Source organism: Mercenaria mercenaria, chromosome 19, assembly GCF_021730395.1.
Source record: "Mercenaria mercenaria strain notata chromosome 19, MADL_Memer_1, whole genome shotgun sequence".
Taxonomy (NCBI): Eukaryota; Metazoa; Mollusca; class Bivalvia; order Venerida; family Veneridae; genus Mercenaria; species Mercenaria mercenaria.
In genome coordinates this window covers 29,105,214-29,126,563 of record NC_069379.1, presented here as the reverse complement: position 1 = coordinate 29,126,563, position 21,350 = coordinate 29,105,214, and the positions used below count along the sequence as shown (strand labels likewise).

Genomic DNA, 21,350 nt, shown 5'->3' with positions numbered 1-21,350 from the left:
ATTTCCAAAAGATCTTCTCAGAAACTTTATTTGTATCAGGTTAAAGTTTTGGTCTTGTATTTATTATTAAAAGCATTTTTGAAAGATTTCCTCGGGTTACTTGGTACAAAGCGCACATCTCTTTGACGGTACCAAAATGACATCAAGTAAAAGAGGCGAGGCCGGAGTCAATTCGATCAACTTTGCGAATGTATAATGTAAGACTACTGCAAATCAAAAATGTCATTTTGTATCACTTGGTTTAACGAAAAAAAATGAACCAACCTGCTGGACACTTTTCACCCTGCAAAAGAAACATCAAGTGCATTGACTGCCCCTTCTTTAAACAGGAAGCCGTGGCATTACCTTTAATTTCTTACTCGTTAAAATGTCGCTATAAAGAATGCTGGGTTCTCAAGTTACAGTATCAAGGAGTTGAAAGTGTGAATTCTTTTAGAGAAAACACTAAAACAAATAAACACGTTAGCTTCATCAGAGAATTCGTAACTGTTTAATTAAACGTATAAAACTTATAAATCGAAAGCCAGAAAAAAGGTAGAAAACGCACATATACACTACAAAAAAATATGAATCAGCAATGATACACAATAAATGCTTCGATTGTACATTTACCGAGATATAATTATAGTTCTTATTGCCGTACAGTCAGGGAGTGTTATTTTTTCTTTGATTTATTACTGTAAACGCAAATATTTTCGCGGGGTCAAAATTTCACGAATTTGAAATTTTGAGTATGTTCGCGAGGTTTAATATTCGCGAAACTGTAAAAATGGTATCCTGCTTGAATTAGAATTATACTAATGGGAAATATTTACGCGAGGATTAATTTTCACGAGATGTAGGGCCTCGCGAATATGGCGAAAATTAAACCCTCGCGAAAAATTCTACTTTTACAGTACAAGCTGTGTTATTGGAGATACAGCAATGTCATATTTCAGTCGATATCCCGCACATTATTTGCATAGATATTTGTAAAGATAAGCCCTAGGCTGAAAAATGAGTAACCACTGCTTTGTACTTTTGCAGCCTTATCACAAATTACATTAAGGGCATGAATGCATTTGAGCCGCGCCATGACAAAACAATCATAGAGCGTTTGCGACCAGCATGGGTCCAGACCTGCCTGCACATCCGCGCAGCCTGGTCAGGATCCATTCGGTTTGCTTTCAAAGCCTATTGCAATTAGAGAAACCGTTAGTGAACAGCATGGATCCTGACCAGACTGCGCTGATGGTCGCAAACGCACTGTTGGTTTTCGCATGGTGCAGCTCAAAATACCTTTAGGGCATGAATACATCTGTCCATTTGTACTTCTATATTTCATTACAGTCATGGATGAAATGCAAAATGATTTAAGAAAGAAATGAGCCGTGCCATGAGGAAACTAACAAAGTAGGTTTGCGACCAGCATGGATCCAGACCAGCCTGCGCATCTGCGCAGTCTGGTCAGGATCCATGCTGTTCGCTTTTAAAGCCTATTGGAATTAGAGAAACTGTTAGCGAACAGTTGGTCGCAAACCCACTATGTTGGTTTTCTCATGGCACGGCTCAAATATTCCCAAATGTATACTCGAAATTATAGTAATGGATTTGTCGCTTGGTGATGTAGTTCCTTTGTCTCCGCTAGAAAATAAAACAGCACAGCTACGTTATTTTAGAGAAGGAAACGTTTTCTTTGGTGACAAATAATAATACACTGAACCTGGTTCGACAAATTGAATGGCATTCTCACAGTCATGTTAATGAAAACAAATAAATGTTCACAAAACTTATCGGATGTGTGCAAACTTACATGTCATTGCTCAATAGCTCATTTACAATTTTAAAATTAATGTTTATCCCTTACTTGCGTACTTCCGCTACAGTCCAGTATGAAAAATGCTTATGTGGCGAAATTGGGTTGGTTCCTTCCTCCCACGTTAGCTTTGATTTCCATATAAAGCTTCGAAATTCAGATGATATGTTTTGAATTTTGTAATTTAAAAATAGATAAGCGTTTTGCCATTTTCAAATCCCCGAAATCCATTACCCGACTCTAATAAACATGTCACTGGAATTATTTTGCTGGTATGATATCTTTTAAAGGAATTTTTGCAGGTAAGGAACTTTTTCGCATGCCATCTAATCTTCGATAATCATTTGTCTGTTGGATCCAATATGATGTAACAAGTTTTGTTTAGATATAATTGATTTGTTATTATAAATGTGTTCGTTTTTCTCGGTTTTGGAAAGTGTCAGTGGTGGTAAGGGTGGGGAGGATGACACCAACTCAATTACAGGTTCAGTGGCTTTCAGCTTTTTGTGGTAAAGGAAAATCCTAGGTGCCCAATGTAAGTATTTTTTCAATATGGGCGTGTACCTGGGTAGAACTTCCGACGGTACAAATAACCGGATTTATTTTAGCATAGTTTTTATAAACATGACAAATCTCTAGATACTTACTTTTTTGCAAAATCATAAATCGATCGTTGGATAAAATTGCGTACCTCAAATGATTAAAATTCATTTAAAAAATATAGAAGATGTAGAAACTATCAAAATATTGTCACTTCTGCATTTTAAAATGTACTGACTGTCTACTTTAGAAAATAAACATTTTCTTTTTTAAATATGACCTAAGTAAACCTCATCATTTGCACAAGTTTTTCTTATGTGATGACTTTATAAACACCCCTGAGGCAAACAATGACATATTGTAACTCAACAGCAATTCATTATGTTTCCGTTTGTATGCAAAATAAAACGTTTTAGTCATGGCTTTAATTATTCAACTGAATACAAATTAGATCTAGCTGTAATGTAGGTTACAATTTAAAGTGTAGGGCGTTAAAAGTGATCTAAACCGTCTAATATACTACCTATGAGAGCATCACTTATTCATAAACGGTTTTTAGACAAGCAAGAAACCTAGACCGCTGAAAATGAGACCTATCTATGTCATAAGTACTACAAAAATTATTCATGCATTCAAGTGATGTCAAATGATTGAAATTTGATATTGAGGCCGGAATATTGATTTAATTTTCTACCGATTGTGTCTGAAATCTTTCGTCCTCCGCCTCTAATTCATTCGTGTTGGGAAGTTTACAGTTACATGCGGAGAACAGGTTTGTACTAGTACGGAATCCAGAACACGGGCAAGGTTAACTGTTTGAAGTTATATGACTGAAATACTGTCGAAAAACCGCATAAGATCCAAAACAAACACACAAAATTCAACATTATTTTCGTACAAAAGTGCCCGATATCGTTTGTCATTTTGAATGAAATTGCTGACAAAGCGCATCATAGAAATAGTTATAGCAATGATGTTCCATTTGTATCCGAATGGATTATTGACCGCTTAAAAAACATCATTTGCTTTAACTACTAAAGTTAACTAACGTGTACAAAAGTAACAAGAGCTGTCGGAGAAGAGCAACGCTCGTCTACTCAACATCCTTGACAATTAAATGAATATATACCATTGCCAGTAGCGGGTGCGGAGATACCAGCTTATATACAAACATTTACCAAAAAACTAAGTCGGAAAAAGGTCATTATTATTTTGTACAAATGCAAAGAAGAGATATATGAAATCTGTACACTACAAATCAGCTCATGACAGTGAACAAGTGCTTGAACTTTCAATCCATTTCCATCGGTTGGTACTAAGATACCAGCTTACATACAAAACGTTTACCAAAATTTTCTAACACGGAAAAGGGGCAAAAATTTGTACAAAAATGTAAAATAAAGTTATGAAACCTTTTTAATGTGAATCATTTTATCACAGTGAATACGTGTGTGAAGTTTTAATCAATTACCACATGTGGTAACTAACATGATACCAGCTTTCATACAAAAGCTAAATCAGGAAGTGGACGCAGACGCAGGATAAGTCTAATAGCGCTATCATTGAAAAGATGGGTTAAAAATCGCAAACCTAAGTACATCTGTCTACACAATATGGTTAAACGAGGAAATTTGGAAAGATTTATTTATTTCAAACACTCAGTCTTTCATTATATTGATAGGTGATAAAGCACAGCATAATGTGAAAGATGTGTATGCCTGTATAAAGCGATAAGAATGTCAAGTATGCTTGTAGCAAGACTATACAAATGGTAAAAACAATGTTGTAAGTAATATATTAACTTAACAAAACAACTTTCGATGCGTGAATCAAATACAAATTCCTTTTGTGTAACTGACAGCTGTCCTTTGAAAATGTTGTGGCAAGCCTTTTTTACATGTACGGTAATGTTATGTCTGTTTAAATTGAAGTGAGATTACCGAAATATGGTTATTTGTTTTTGGTATGATGCATTATTCACATAAAATGCTTCAGTTTTAAAGAAAAATAAAATAAATTTCTTTGAGATGTTATGTTACACAAAACAATAATAAGTTATAAACATGTTTCAAAACAGAACATAGAATATGCTTGACATTAAATAATATTAAGTTTGAAAGCATTTAACAAATCATAGCGGCATACACTTTAGAATAATAAGATATCATTTTAATGGTAAATGTTCGTTAAATCTTTATTTTAAATTCACATATACACGACAATCGGCCACAATGATCACGTTGTAGACAGATCTGTACTGATTTGTTTATTGTTGGAGAGTTTATGTTTTTAGAAGATATGTTTAAAGACACTCATACAGACACACACAATGGTTACAACAATGCTGACACGAGACAGGTATCGCTCTGATGCTCCATTACAAAGTTCTCCTGTGCAGAGACAGACGTTCCCACCAGCTGCTTCTTCACAGCCGTTCTTCTTCACACCAGGAAGGCAGTTTCTCATTGCTTCTGGAAATGTCAGAAATAATAGACGGTTTGACATACTGGATTTTATAGATATCCGACTGATTCTAGAAAACCATTTATTGCCACTGTAGCTCTATATAATACATAAGTTTATATTTTTAGGAAGGTAAAGATTTTCTAAATTTTAATCTCTTACGATGATTCGATACGTTAGCCAATAAAGAAGTGAAAGAGTATATCTTTAACGTTCAAGAATGCTGGCGGCCAGTGATTTTGCCTTTACGAACAGTGCAGACCAAGGTCAACCTGCACATCCGAGCAGTCTCATCATGGTCTGCACTGTTTGCTATTCAGTTAGTTAATTTCCAGTAAACACCCTTTCAAATAATAAATGGTATTGCCCAAATTAAATGATGAACCAGCCCATTATAGAAATTTAGCAGGGTAAAGGTTAAGATTTTCTTTCTTCCATTTTCTTCTTATTTGATGATTTCATATAAAATCTGGAATGTAGATAAAATCTGGAAAGTAGACTCCGAGAACAAGGCAAACAGTGAAAATTGCAGACTAGGTTTGATTGAGTCTGTTCATGAACAGTAATGGAAAATGCAAAACTGCCCACGCCCCCAGCACCATATAAACCTCTTTATCTTGTATTTACTCACTTCCATCTTTTTCCGTTTTCATACATGACCCGCTACAATCAGTTTTTGACACACCATTGGCACTGAATGGGTCGTCGCAACCAGTGAGACAACTGTAGCACTCCAAAGCTGACACCTGCTGAACTGCAACTAAAATTGAAAAATAATATTACTTTCGAAACAGCACATGTAAATCAATAAAATAGAAACAAACTTTTTTTTTTTTTTGTTTCTGTTGGTTTACGTTTAAATAATTAAAAAGGTCATATTGCATCTTTCTTGCTTTTCACGGTGAAGGAACTGAGATCCAAGGTGATCCGTCCAGCATTTTCATTTCAGGCACGGGCGTGTACCGCGTTATAACCATCGATCTTCTTCAAGCCCGTGGGATGACATGAAAGATTAATTCTACACCCAAGCAAGGTTTCGAACCTACAGGTTGAGATATAAGTTATTCGATTTCGATAACTATGACCAATCGGCCAAGGAGGCCCAGTTCATAATGAGCATGGATCCAAAATCTATAAAATGATTTCTGTGAAAATAGAGTATTATACATCTGTCTGGTTGAATGCATGGCTTAATGGTCTCTTCAGAATAATATATTCTAGAGAGCATTTTTCCTCTATATGCCATTTAGAAAATTATGAAGGCATCTTTGAAAAAAATATAAGAAACATGGATCGGATAAGCCTACATAAAAGTACTATATTTTGGTGTCTGTCATGCTAGTTTATTGACTGAATCACATTTGAATAGTCATCTCTCATTTGTAAGATATTTGACTGGATCACTTCTTATAACGAAAGCCTAAGTATGAAAAAATCCATTACAGCGACCTTTCCTACTTTAATTGAACAATGTGAAATACATTTATTATGGTCTATGAGGCGCAAACACTTAAAACAACTAATCGAAACACAAAGTATTACAGAATTTATGACACAACGGAAAACAAGTTCTTATGTGTGGCGAAAACAGATGAAAACAGCGGAGATAAATCTAATTCCACCATATTTCTTAAATAAATGTTCAGTATTTTGGAATAAAGATACTGCATCGGACAAGATCCGAATGAATATAAATAAATTCACAGTATCCTATTAATATATATTGAATTTATAGTCCTATCATTAAATATAACTCATTATCATAGGTAAACTAAATGTATTATTTGTCCTTAAACGTTGATGCATTGTCATACACTTTAAGGGGGAAAAAGCGCATCATGATGATTAGACTTAATCAATCGTCTTGTTCAAAATAAGCTATTTTTTGTAAAACCATTTTCAATGTTTATTCTTATGTAAACATATTTGTGCCATTAAAAAAATGGACGAAATTTCGTCGTGTTTGTCCACTCGTTATAGTCAGTCAAATGCACTATTCCAGTACTACCCATATTTTATCGTCTGTCATTGGCTAAATATTCCATACGTATCAAATATCATGTCCACCTTGCTGCTTTGTATAATTGACTAGTCAACAAATATCGGAATACGAAACAAAACATATTTGTGTTTTGAATGTCAACTTTGAAATGATTATGGTATGCATAAATGTTTCAATTAAATACGTTTGCCAATGAAATCTAAGACTATTAATTATTAAAAGAATTTCTTACCAGTCAATACAAACAAGCAAAGTCCTAGTGCAATATTCATCTTTCTTTGTTCCAAGCGATAATCTTATTAACAAAAATACGATGTTAATTTCCAAAAAGCCGACACACTTATGGCCGTTGCGTTTATTATTGTGAAGATTTATAAGATGAGGGATAATTCATGCGTATAATTACAGCGTCCGCATAGTTAAGTAAAAACAATAAAATAGATAGGAAAGTCTCATTTTTACGTGGTAAATATTTAATCAAACATTCTGTGGTAAACACATCCTTGAATAAACTGAAAACAAACATGACAAATAAGGCAAAAATGAGCTATCATTAAAATAATGTGTTTAACCCGGATAACCGATCAGCTTACGCGAAAAACCCACCTTCCATTTTTCTCCGAAGAAGAAATATTGCAAAATGAGGATTACATATTTCTGACTCATACAGAATATTGTAGCGATATTAGGTCAGTGGAATTCCTTCGATCCCATACGAGAAATTTCATTGCGGACCTCCAAGTCGAAGACTATAATATCAACCGGTATTTTATAACCACTCCGCGCGTCTCCGAGTCTGTAATAAGAACAAGATATTTCGAGTGACGCATGATGACATCATAAAACTTTAAGGCAGTATGTCCAAATGAGGAGGAAGTTTTTTTTTTATTATGATAAGTTTGTTTACTTTTAATTTCTTGAGATTTCTTTATGTATATTATTGAAATAATTTCCGACAGCGGGAATTAAACAAAAGCTACTTTTTTTGTACAACGAACACTAGATGATAAAGGGTTCTTTTTAAACGTGACTTCAAACAACCTTATATTCAAATACAATAGTAAACAGGTTTTGGAATTAACAGATAAAGATGACTGACAAGTCAGACATAAGCACTTAGTAAACTATTGTATGGTCCCCGAATATATAATGTTTCACGGACACAAGAGGCGCCACAGAGTTTATCTATAGGGCGTGGAAGAACGGGACTTACATGTAAACACATTCAAGGGAGAGTTATGTTTCTTGCATGTTAAACTTAATAAAAATCTATACAGTACTTAAAATGTTACAAATGTATAATATTAAATGTAAAAGGGGGAAATAAATCACTAACTTATATTTTAGGAGAGTTTGCTCGTCATCTCGTTGCTGCTTTTTGTAATTCAGGAACCTTAGAATCCACTTCTGTAGCTGCATATGGATTTGTTAAAGTGCACAGATCTTTAAGGGCACACTGCAGGGTTCTTTTTCATGATAATTATCATAAGTAAATAAACATGTGAGTTAAATAATAGTACTTAATTATGTTTTGTTATAACTGTGGTATAAGGAGAAGGAAACGAGCGTTTATATAGAGAAGCGTGTTTATACTTGGGTATGCAGTATATATGTACATATCAGGAATATGAAAAAAACTGAAATAATCGTTTTTTGCAAACAGGAGAGTGTGTGCATTTATAGTACCGGGAACGTTTATTTTGATGCATATGGTAGACTTCGAGTCTGCTGTTATTCTTTTTTGATTGCATTCTATGCTTCCAAGGGATCTTTTTAGAGATTTTATTAACTATCACAACAGCAATCGTTAGTGCCGTGCGGCGGCTGTAAAAGTCTCCCCGTACTTTGGTACTTATATTCAGTGTTGTTATATTTTCTGGTCCTTTGCGATCATGGAGTCCATTCGATAGATGTGTAAGAGAGTTCCGCTTCCGGTGCTAGGGGGGCGTGAGAGGTGTTGTACATTTTATTACCTCTCATGATCAGACTCAATCAAACCGAGTCTGCTATTATTCTTTTTTGATTGCATTCTATGCTTCAAGGGGATCTCTTTTACAGATTTTATTGCATATCCTGATAATATAAAGTGTAGTTCATGCATTTACAATGTATTGACGTGAACCTTTTTTATTTTTGTCAATAAAAGGAGGGGATGGCGGAGATGTACAAAATTGATCATGATGTGGGGAGTGTTTATACTGGAGTATGTTGTAATAAACGTGCATGTATTGTCGTGCAATACATACTTTGGTAAACAGTAGTACATGCATTATTGACAATATGAAAAACAATACATTTTGCAATAAGGATTGGGCATCGTCTACACTGGGATTTGCGGTTGTACTTGTATAACCTAACAACATAAATTTGCGGTATACAGTAATACACGTTGCAAAAAAGCCGTGGTTTTATGACTGAGAAGTATGGTTAGTTTTATCAGCTGTATACTGTAGTAAATGTATATCCTTACGATATACAATGCTGTTTATGGTAGTAAAAGTATGTAAGCATTATATATATTTTTTTTCTTGCAAAGAGGAGGGATAAGGGTTTCGTTTATTAGGGGGGGGGGGGGGGGGGGGGCAAAGAGGGGTGTTTTCTACTGAGGCATATGCATAGTCCATGCATATATTGAATATATGCATAAGTTCACTTTGTAACACAGCAGTTCTGTTGCTTGGACTAGGACTCTTGAAAACTGTTACAGCAGTAATTATTTAATGAAAAACAAATCAGTTTTTGTACAATAAATAAATAATAAGTCTTGCAAAACCTGTTTAACTTACTAGAAAAAAGATATATTAAAAAAAAGTTTGGTCCTAGTGGGGCTTGAACGTACGCCCTCCTGATAAATTAGTCAAAGTAGATTTATGGTAGGAATTAAATACTCTTCAAAAAGGAGGTACACTATTACGAGTTCATTACCTAAAGTATGAAATACATTTACAAGACTACATGGGAAGTGTCTTTTAGGCCCCGTGGCACCAGAAATATGCAACAGTACCAGTATAATCGGATTGTGCCGATACAAACATAAACACTGATGTGATGCCCTTCAATGGTTTCACAAACGTATAAAATATAGATTTCATGTTCAATATTCACAGTACATTTGAATGCATCCTGAATATTAAATGAGGCGATCAACAACATGCTTGACTATGTGTCAAAAGAAACATAATACTTTATCTAAAATGTCACATACAATGAAAAAAATATGTTTGGAAATACGTGCTACAAATCAAATAAAAACAAAACTATCTGACACCCTAAATCTATGTGTTCATCCAGTTAGGTTTAGCTTTAGCTCTTTTAGGACTATTGGGCTGCTGGAGTTGCGCAACTGGGGATTTATTTCGTCTGACGTATTTGGGTTTAAGTATCCTCACTGGTGATGTGGGGACTTCTTAACTCTTCAGAATTGCACCCAGGATTTTGAGTAGCTTTCCTTAGTATCTCTTCATGTTCACTGAAACGAGAAACAAAATTGCAAAGTTCACATTTTGGACCTTTACGGAGAATACAGAGGAACGGTAAAAGAAGATCCATATGAAGTTACTAAGGGAACTAACACAATACCCATTCTTTACAGGAAATATTGGAAAATAAGGGGTTGTTCTAAAATAATATAGACATCTTTTTCTCAACGACCGATCAACTTATTATTTTCCCTATTACTAACATTCATGACTTAACGTCTATCATAAAAAGGGATAAATATTCAACATGGAAAATTCGTAACCTCCTTAAACCGCAGCTCATGGCACACGACCAGCACACACACACATACGCACATGCAAACACACGCAAACTCACGTGCACGCACTCAAACACAGAAAAACAAAGCAAACACAGTGGGACAGCCTTGGAACGGTTTGTAGCAAAAACCACCGCTATAGAGCTTGAATTGGTTTGTGATGCACATAGCCTCATTCTTACCCCACTATGTTCCAAGTAAATAAAAGTTATCATTATCAGGTGAATCCCTAACACACGCAAATGCAACAGAAGGCAAGGAATGTAGAACACAAACCTGTTCTTGTAAATTAAAAAAAAACCTAAAATGATAAACTTAATGCCTTTTCTGAGGCCATAGCATCAAGGGAAACACCTGTAAAGACCTGACGAAACAGGCAAAAAACAGATGTCAAAACAGCTCAGTCCCAGTAGTGGGATTACCTATCAAAGAGTCCTCTTCCGGTTCTGCCAGACAAAAGCAAAGAGGAAAGCGTAGTGTCCCGACAGTAAAAGGGTTGAACACTAAATACTAGCCCTGTTTCAATTTCCTTTTTTAAAATAAAACGTTTCTTATGTTTATCAAATACAGTTGAAAATTACAATGTCCCAAACTCTTACAAGGTTTGTTAACAGTATCCCCATATTCAGACATTCTCGCAAGTATCTTTGAAATACTTTTTAATTTTAAAACGAAATCTGAATAACGATAGTAAAATTAAGCAAAGTATTTACGTTATTTATGAAAACGATAACCTTGCTGAAGAGGCTTATTTGCAATATATTTATTTCTTTGTGCTCTCGAAAATCGATTTCAATGAGAAATAAACTTTCCATAAGATGTTGCCTGGGGCATAGGCATTCGGCACTTTCATTTGGTCAATACTGATGCTATATATAATAAAAAAAGACCTTCGTTTCACTCTCTGTCATTTTCCCGCCAAAACAGATACGGCCAAATGACTGCATGCCAACAAAACCCTAGGCATGTATCTTACAGGTCCCGTGTAGAAAATATCGCACATTTCTTTGAAATCAGCTTTTGAAATTGAAAAATATGACAACTGCGTAACTAATAAACGGTCGTGACTATGCGAATGTCACGAGTAAACAGCCACTTAAAAGCTTCTACATTAAAAGTACAACCACTTACGTGTCAGTTATAACAAATAATTATAATTTACAAAAGCTTCTCTTGCTTTAACGAATGTATTTTTAAATTGTTTCAATTTTTGTTCACTTTCATTTTGCCGATCGCTGACACATTAGAGTTACTCCCCTTAGATATTTAAACAAAAAAAAAACAACACCTTCTGATTGTCACAAAATAAAGCAAATTGAACAATATTTACAATCATCATGTATAACAGCGTCAAATTTCGTTCGTAAGGCACATGTCAGGTAAGAAAAGCTTTTGTAAATTATATGTATTTGTTATATTTTATTTGCAGATATTTCAAAATGGGTGTTTTGTCGTGGCATTTGCATAGCCATGATAATTACTATCAGTAACATTTGTCAAAGGTTTGAATATTGCGGAATATACTAGAATGTTTTATTGAATATATTGTTTTTATTACCTCCCTTTATGGCTCTAACTATAACAGTTCATGTGAAATATTAAAAGTAGTGCTTTTCTAGTCATGTGTGTATGCATAACGTCTGTTTGAAAAGCTGTTTAATCTGTTTTTAAGGACGTATGCTATTTCTTCAAACTATGGATATTAAAGAAAAAAAAATGCAATAAAAATCATAGGTCACCGGTACTGAAAAAGAGTTATCTGCCCTTGAAAACGGCATTTCCCCCAAAAATGACGTTTTCAAGGGCAGATAACTCTTTTTCAATACCGGTGACCTCTGATTTTTTATTGCATGTTTTTGTTTCTTAGGTGATTGTCCTTCAATATCCAAAGTTTGAAGAAATTCTATTATTGGGAACATTTTCGCCCATCTCATTTACAGGGAATTCTAGCGTACGCCCTTAAGATAAACATTTTAAGCATTATGGACCTTTAAATGATCCTTTCTTAACCTTGAAACCAGATTTTCATTTTCTACGACTATCTCATCTATTGACAATCATATTTCTCCATCATTCCTACTATGCCGCTATCCAGCACCCATCATGCCTTTGCATATATATATTTTTTTTTTGCAATTACAATACTACCTTATGAACGTGACTAAATGACTTTTATCACTTTTTTGAGTAGGAATTACCGACTCGAATTCTACGACTATTCCATGTATTGAAAATCATGTAATCACCAACCCATATTTATAGCAATCTCGGTTTTTTAATTAAATTTAACCTTTCTACGATTATTCACTGTACAGATAATCGTCGTATTACCACCCTGTACCTATTGACCATATCGACATTAAGGATAAATCCCGTTTTCAGGTACTTCCGTAAATAGGGTCAGAGGGGCTGGCGAGATTAACCGATATAAAGACCGTGTACAATATTAGCGATTATTTTTGCCAGAAGATAAGGATTAAAGAAAGTTCTTACTTTCTCACAATGGAAATACTATTCTACGACTTCGGCAATATTTTTTGTTTGCAAAAATAATCTGTTTACCTTCAAAAATGCGAATAATTTCACACCTTCGGTATCGAGCCAGGGAAGCGGCAGTGTAGAATGAAAGATAAAATTTCAAAAATAAAGTAAACTTTGAGGATATTTTTGCTACATCTTAATTACAACAATGTTTAATGATAATCTGCAATACTTTTTTATTTATAACATGTGAAAATTTTACTTACATTCTAAATTCGTAAAAAATATGGAGAGCAGACGTTGCGAAACTATTAGATCCTTGTACACATAAAATATTTACCATTACGCCCATTTTAAGACAAGGTTTGATAGTTGTATTCCTTTTTAGAATATTTTAGTCTTTCCGATAAATACAAGAAGGGAGGGTCATTAACTTGAGTCAACTCGAACAAATTCCTTTCTTAAAGCTTTAAAAGCAAAACCAAAGTGGGAGGGTCATATTTAAGAAATTTCTATGCTGTTCTGATCGGTGTGCAAAACTATATATGTCATCCAAATTTCAAGGATGCATCTTAAAAAACAAAAAAGTAGGTTAGTAGGTCAAGGTCACAGTCAAGTGACCCATAATTACTTGGGGTCACCAGGTAATTATAATCAAATGTCTAGGAAATAGGATCACTTAATATTTAAAGTATATTTTTATATAACTCATATACAAGTGACCCCCGGTGGGGCTTTTCTCACCCCAGGGGCATGATTTGAACACTCCTGTTAGAGAACCACTAGGCAATGCTACAAACCAAATATAAAAGGCTTAAACCTTGAACTTTCAAACAAGAAGATCTTTAAATATTTTTCCTAGTTAAGTCTATGTAAAAATTAGGCCCCACGGGACAGAGCCTCTTTTCACCCCAAGGGCATAATCTTAACAATCATGGTAGAGGACAACTGTAAAATACAGCAAATGTCAAAAGCCTAGATCTTGCAGTTTCGAGCAAGAAGATTTTTATTCATTTTTTCCTAGATACGTCTATGTTAAACATGGGTCACCCTGGTAGGGGCATCTTTTCATCTCAGAGACATAATCTGTATAAATCTGGTAAAGACCTATCAGGCAATGCTACATACCAAATATCAAAAGCCTATGCCTTGCAGTTTCAGACAAAAATATTTGAAGTTTTTTTCCTTAGATAAATCGCTCAAAAACTTGGTACCACCGGGGCGGGCCGCTTTTTACCCTAGGGGCATAATTTGAACAATCTTAGTAGAGGACTACAAGACAATGCTACATTCAAAATTTCAAAGGCCTAGGTCTTATGGCTTCAGACAAGAGGATTTTTAAAGCTTTTACCTATACAAGCCCATATAAACCGTATGATCCCTGGAGCGGGGCCATTATGGCTTGGTAAAGGACTATTATATGATGCTACACCAAATATCAAAGTCCTAGTCTCTGTGGTTTTGGACAAGAAGATTTTCAAAGTTCTTCATTTCAATTTCCATGGCAACCAGAGCTCCATATGGAATTGAATCTCTATATCAATTTTAAAGAAGACAATCCAAGCAAGATCCCTGTGAAGTTTTATCAAAATTGACAATGTTTTTCAGAGGGAGATGTTGTTTAAAGGAAATTTTGGACGGAAGCCGGACGGTTGGCGATCACAATAGCTCATCCTGAGCCTATGGCTCAGGTGGATCAGGTGGGCTAAAAAGATCAGTATATATTGTATATGTTCAAACTGATGGTGCAATTTGAACTATATTTTTTAAAGGGCAATTTTCCTAATTATATGTAGATCAAAGTTTAGCATTTGTCGTTATGTGGATAACCATCAGAGAGGTACACAATTATATAACAATGCTTTTGTGAACGTAGTTTAATGTTTTCTAAGAAATAGTCTGTGATAAGCAAAAGCTTATCTAACAAAAAGCTACACATATTTTTACACTCTGGAAAGAATGACTTCTCTGATTTTACAATTTGGTATACATGTTCATACATGTATTTTGGAGAGAAACTGGCTAATAGTTCAGAATTCAAAATGAACTTTAACTTGAGATAGATGATACATTGTATATTGTTGATTCAAATACATCGTAAGAACTGCAATAAAAAGCAGTCAAGAAAAATAGCTCCAGTCCATAGAAGGTTATTCTGAAGACTACTATTGATGAAATATTAGTTTGAAGCATTGAGCAATTTCCCGATCTCTGAAGTTTTTTAGCTCACAATTCAAATCATTTGAAAATCATTGGTTTACGAATTAGTAAGGAAAGGAAGCCAAAGGAAATTATATGTATGAGGTAGATGCGTCTCACCAGATCTACGGTTTGGAGTTAACATATGACTCTACTTTTTACCAGGTATTGTTTTACTTATTCTTTATTTTTTATACCCCCACAAAACGAAGTTTGGAGGGGTATATAGGAGTGAGCTTGTCTGTCTGTCGGTCGGTCGGTCTGTCGGTCCGTTGGTTTTATGGTTTCCGGATGATAACTCTTGAAAGATTTGACCGATTTAAATACATTTTGGTACACATATGTAACATTAGAACATACAGGTCAAGTTTGACTTTGTGGTCAGTAGGTCAAAGGTGAAGGTCACAGTGACCCTGAACAGTTAAATGGTTTCCGGATGATAACTTGAGAACGCTTGGTCCTAGAATCATATATGTTGTACACAGATATATAGTCATTAAATGCAGGTCAAGTTTGACTTTGAGGTCAGTAGGTCATAGGTCAAGGTCACAGTGACTTGGAACAGTTAAATGGTTTCCGAATGATAAGTTGAGAACGCTTAGACCTAGGATCATATATTTTAGTACATAGAAGTATCATAATAAAATGCAGTAAAAATTCGACTTTGAGGTCAGTAGGTTAAAGGTCAAGGTCACAGTGACTCAGATTAGTTAATTGGTTTCCGGATAGTAACTTCAGAACGCTTGGGTCTAGGTTCATAATTTTTTGTACACAGATGCATCATAATAAAATGCAGGTCAAGTTTGATTTTGAGGTCAGTAGGTCAAAGGTCAAGGTCATAATGACTCAGAAAAGATAAACGGTTTCTGGATGATAACTTGAGAACATTTGGGTCTAGAATAATATTTTTTGTACAAGGGTGTAACATGATAAAATACAGGTCAAGGATCATTTTGAGGTTAGTAGGTCAAGGGTTAAGGTCACAATGACACAATATTGTTAGACGGTTTCCGGATGATAACTTGAGAATGCCCGAGCCTAGGATCATGAAATTTGTAAGGGGGTTTGATTATGACCAGCAGATGATCCCTTTTGATTTTTGCGGTCAAAGAGTCACAAGTCAAGATCACAGTGACATTTAAAACGGTTTTCGGACAATAAATTGATAACAATTTGGAATAGGATAACAAAACTTATTAGGGAGGTTGGTCATGACGAGCAGATAACTCTTATTGATTACGAGTTCCAAAGGTCAAAGGTCAGAGTGACCTGCAACATTGATACTTTGCCTGGACAATAACTTGAGAACGCTTAGGCCGAGGATCATGCAACTTTATAGGGATGTTGACCATGACTAGCAGATGACTTGTATTGATTTTGAGGTCAGTAGTTTAAATGTAAAGCAAGTTTGACTACATATTGGCTTAGTTTTCTGACAAGGCCATAATGTGTGGGTATAACTTTTACTCCTGTGACAACTCTAGCTTGGTGTTGCTGTTGGTGCAGTTTTTGAACTGTTTCATGTCATATTTGTTTTCTACCACTTTTTTTGTTCTGTGCATTAGATGACAGTCCCTCACCTGAACATGCTGTTGACACACATATTCTATCATCTCTAGACTCTCCAAAACAATGATCGCCGTTATATGTCGGGTATGGATTAGAACATGATCGGTCTCTTCGCTGCATCCCCACTCCACATGTGACTGAACAGGACCCCCATGTTGACCACAGGCTCCAACTGCCGTGAACTGAAATGATGTTGCAATTTTAGTGACCTACTTATACTAGAAGTAACCACTGTATAATAAATGTTTTAGAATTAATTTTAAAAAATCAGCTTGAAACACGTTTCTTACCTGGACATGCATCCCTCTGACAGATTTTAGTTTCAGTTTAACTGCCAATACAGTCAAGTCCATCATTAGCAGGTGCTGGATTTGTACAATAACGTGATCTTGACTGAGATCCAATGTCACATGTGTCGTCACAGCTTGACCAGACAGACCAGTCTGCCACGTCTCCATCAACTACGTAGAAAGAAGGATGTATGTTCATATGCTAGGCAAACTTTATGATATACAGACTGAGTTAACTAGCTGCCTTGCTTTCACATATTCTAGTTTAATGAGATTTAGTTCATGCCATGACATTCTCATTATTTGTGTACATGCCTAAGACTATGTTTATCGAAGATGCTCTACATGACGACTATTACGCTTTTACTACATGACGAAACATCAGTCAGCACGGTAACAAATTTATGTTCATAAACAAAGGAGGACATTATCTTTGCACTATGAATCTATAAAACGTCTTGTAATAGAAAGAGCAATGAAACTCGACGGTAAACAATTTGTACGAGGGGGCGTAGCCCCCGAGTATAAATCGTATACCCGAGAGTTTTTATGTTCTTTCTGTTTTGTATCATAGCCATCCATATATGGTAGTTCAGTAGGCGTTCCACATTGCCATACAGCAGTTCAGTGAGTACTTAAAATCCCAGCTTTACAATGTGTAAACCTCAGGTAACATAAACCAATGCGAGCGCAAAAAATCAATAAAATGCACTTCACTGTCTGCTATTAAGAGACATGCCCATTCACGCTGGCATACTTTCCTATCCAACAGTGCGGTAACTAGCGTGCGGGTATATAATACCCGCACACTTTTAGTTGCCGCACCCTGCGCTCAGTGTATACGATTTACCTGCACCAAATTTGTTAAGAAAAACGCGCTGGCTAAAGAAACATAATGAAGGAATAGAACATATTATAAATATGAGTTATTTGAGCGTTAGGATATGTAATAGAAAGAACATTGAAACTAGAGGGTAAACGATTTGTACGAGGGGGCGTAGTCCCCGAGTATAATCGTTTACCCGAGAGTTTTAATGTTCTTTCTGTTTTGTATCATAGCCATCCATATATGGTAGTTGTAGGCGTTCCACATTGCCATATACAGCAGTTCAGTGAGTACTTAAAATCCTTGCTTTACAAATGTGTAAAGCCCAAGTAAAATAAACCAATGCTAGAGCAGAAAATCAATAAAATACACTTCGCTGTCTACTGTTCCAGACATGCTGGCATACTTTCCTATCCAACAATGCGGTAACTAGCGCGCGGGTATTAAATACCTGCACACTTTAGTTACCGCACCCTGTACTCCGTGTATACGAATTACCTGCATCAAATTTGTTAAGAAAAAACACCGAGCTATGATACAATATCTACTTACCTAAGCCACAAAGATTACAAAAGTTTGGGCACACTAAACTGGCTTGATGTTTGTCTTGACAAATATGAAAAAGGGAATTCATTTTTGCGCAGTCCACTGTTTCGTCATCTATGCAACTGCTTGCTGAAATAAAAAATAGATTTTGTCTCTATGACATATAAGATAAAGCCAACAAAAACATGAACGATAAAGATCATGTTTTCAATTTTTAAAGTCAGAAACTTGATTTTTAACTACAAAAAATCTAAATTTTCTCTCTTTTTTTCTATCGTTGTTGAAATAGCATATGACGTTATGAAATTTCGCATGGATTCTGTATCGATTGACAGCGCAGCAAAATTTCACTTAAATTTGCTATGAACAAAACTAAAAGCAAAATGAGTTTCTGTTGGTCTAAATTCTATACTTTAAACGTTTATACTTGTAGATACGGGCTCTGGCTATCGACGATGTTACCTGAGCTGTCAAATGGTTGTTAATCATTAACAAACCAAGAAATCTAGGTTTTCATATTTTAAAAAAGTATAAAATAAAACCGTAAACAATTTACCTGATTGTAAATACAGCCCATTTTTACACACCACCATGTTCTTCCAGGAAACAAACCTAAAACATCCAATCATGTGCAAATAAAAATCAAATAAATGATATTGTCAACTAGAGCTTCTAAGTTAGAAAGCAAATATACTTTATTCTTATCGAATCAAAAATATTATGTTATTATTAAAAGAATTGTATGAGCTGAACAATCGTACAAAACTCTATATTTCATTTCAGTCATGATATTTTTGCATTCAGACAAATGTATTGTCTGTGGTTTTGATCGTTGACTGGTGTCGATGTTATATAAGGAGGCCTAGGGGTTTTTATCAGACAGAGAAGCTAAATGTTGCAAGTACATGGTCTAATGTTCAACTTTGTTGGAATTTACCATTCATTGATAGTCAAGAATAGTACCTGTCTATTGGAACAAGAGATTGTCGTATTGCATGTTAGTGGGTCATCAATATTCTGACAAGAAAAGCAACGAAGTGCCTCTGAAATGTAAAAGAGTTTTAGGAGTATTTAATTAATCAAAGGCCAGACATTGTTCATATTAATACTGCAACTTTGTCTTTGAGAACTTTAGGATTCATTTTCAAATTTACTATATCGCCTTTCCAATACAACGTTTAGATTAATACGATCAAGTCATGTGCAATAAACCATATGAAGATTTTATAAAAAACAAATTGTTATTCGTTCATGATAAATGCTGACCTAACATGAAGTAAATGGTCACGAAGGACAACGTTATCTTGTTGCAACACAAGCTGAAACAATGTTTTGATCCATATTTAAATGTAACCTAGTGCTAACAGGGCAAAAAGTCATATTGACGTATTCATTTGGCAATGAGTTTTGATAAGAAAAGGACCAAATTTAAAGGTCCGTGTACGAACTCAGCAATACAATACGCAATCCTTGTTAGATGTGCTGATAGTCTAAGTAAATTGCTTCTTCAAAATATAAGAAGCAAAATGCCATACTTATTTTTGAACCTTAAGTTCATTCTGTACCTACTGACGTTTAAACATTATAACAGAATCGTGTTGCTTAATGTTCGTACTTTTGGAATGTTGTAGTTTTGCCCTGCCAGTATGTCAAGCAGTCATCATGTAGTTTATTTTATCAATTGATCATTAAGCATATAACGGAAAACTATTTATAGGACCTTTTTTATTATGTATATACTGGAAAATAATGTTTCACTTACCAGTTTGAACAACAGAACAATAGAACACCAAAAGAAAAATCACAAACATTGCAAGAAAAAAATAAGACGACAGGAGATATAACTTAATATATTTAGGTATATATTGATAATTTACTGTGTTTACACAACCTGTTAAACGAATAAATGTCTTGCTTGAAATTGGAGAAAAAATGTCACTGACGACACATCAAAACAGAAGAGCTTATATCCTAGGTATACTATGAGAACCACGGTCACGACCAAGAAAATAGACTATCCCACCCGAATCGCATCAACAACATGCAGTTCGCCAAATGGGTACTGCGAATATTTAACAATTTAAAATTCATCTTCCGTCGTGCACCTGTCACTTTTTCTCAATTTTTAAAAGTGCCTAAAGAAGATATAGTATTTCATCTGTCTATTGAACAAATTAATTGAAATGATATAAGCTATTGTTATTTACATTTTTCTTTTTTATTTATTTAAATATACCAGGCAGAATTACGATTTTATTATTTAATATAATTCATTTAATAATTTTCCTATAATATTTTTAATGTAAAGAAGGGATTTTACTTACCATATCCTCTCATCTTGTTACACCAGCAAAGAGCTGACATGTCGTCCTGGTGTACTTATATCTTGTGCCTGCCTTACCTAGTAACTAGATAACCTGACCTTAGTCTGCAGAACATCTGTTAAACGCTTAATTTTCACACTAGTGTAACACTGAACTAGATGGCAAATTGTCTTTATAAAAAATAGAATAGTTATTTAAATTGTACATGTTAAAGCTAATGCAACTTCATTTACTTTTGCACGATAACAATCTATACTTATTACATTATCTTTCTACATTAAGTTAAGCATCAAAACTGTTATCTGTTATCATTCAATCAGTTTTATTTTAAAATGTTATCAATTGTATGATGTAAGTCAATGTAATTTCTGTAATATAAACTTCAAAATTAATATCTTTGTTCTTTTGGTAAATCGTAGAGAAGAAATGGAATGATGTCCCTGTTAATCACTATTAAAGAGAACTTTCTAAGACTACAACAACACAAAAGATATACTAGCAAACGAAATTGCTCATCGTATGTTTTTGAGGTTATATAATAACTTGAATAGTCAAAAC

General features: G+C 34.7%; 1 protein-coding gene and 1 long non-coding RNA gene across 2 annotated transcripts; both read right to left on the bottom strand.

Moving 5' to 3' along the window:
• Positions 1–3,962: 3,962 nt before the first annotated feature.
• LOC123542219 (uncharacterized) lies at positions 3,963–7,191 on the bottom strand. The gene is made up of 3 exons (XM_045327934.2): positions 7,033–7,191; positions 5,430–5,558; positions 3,963–4,806 (listed from the first exon to the last, which is right to left on the bottom strand). The coding sequence occupies exons 1-3, from the start codon at positions 7,070–7,072 to the stop codon at positions 4,625–4,627; spliced, it is 351 nt and encodes a 116-aa protein (XP_045183869.2). The 5' UTR covers positions 7,073–7,191; the 3' UTR covers positions 3,963–4,624.
• Positions 7,192–9,383: 2,192 nt separating this feature from the next.
• On the bottom strand, positions 9,384–20,326 carry LOC123542627 (uncharacterized). Its single transcript, XR_008368669.1, has 6 exons — positions 19,432–20,326; positions 19,025–19,080; positions 18,475–18,597; positions 17,097–17,267; positions 16,818–16,988; positions 9,384–10,269 (listed from the first exon to the last, which is right to left on the bottom strand). It is a non-coding gene; the product is annotated as an uncharacterized LOC123542627 (long non-coding RNA).
• Between the last annotated feature and the right edge of the window lie 1,024 nt (positions 20,327–21,350).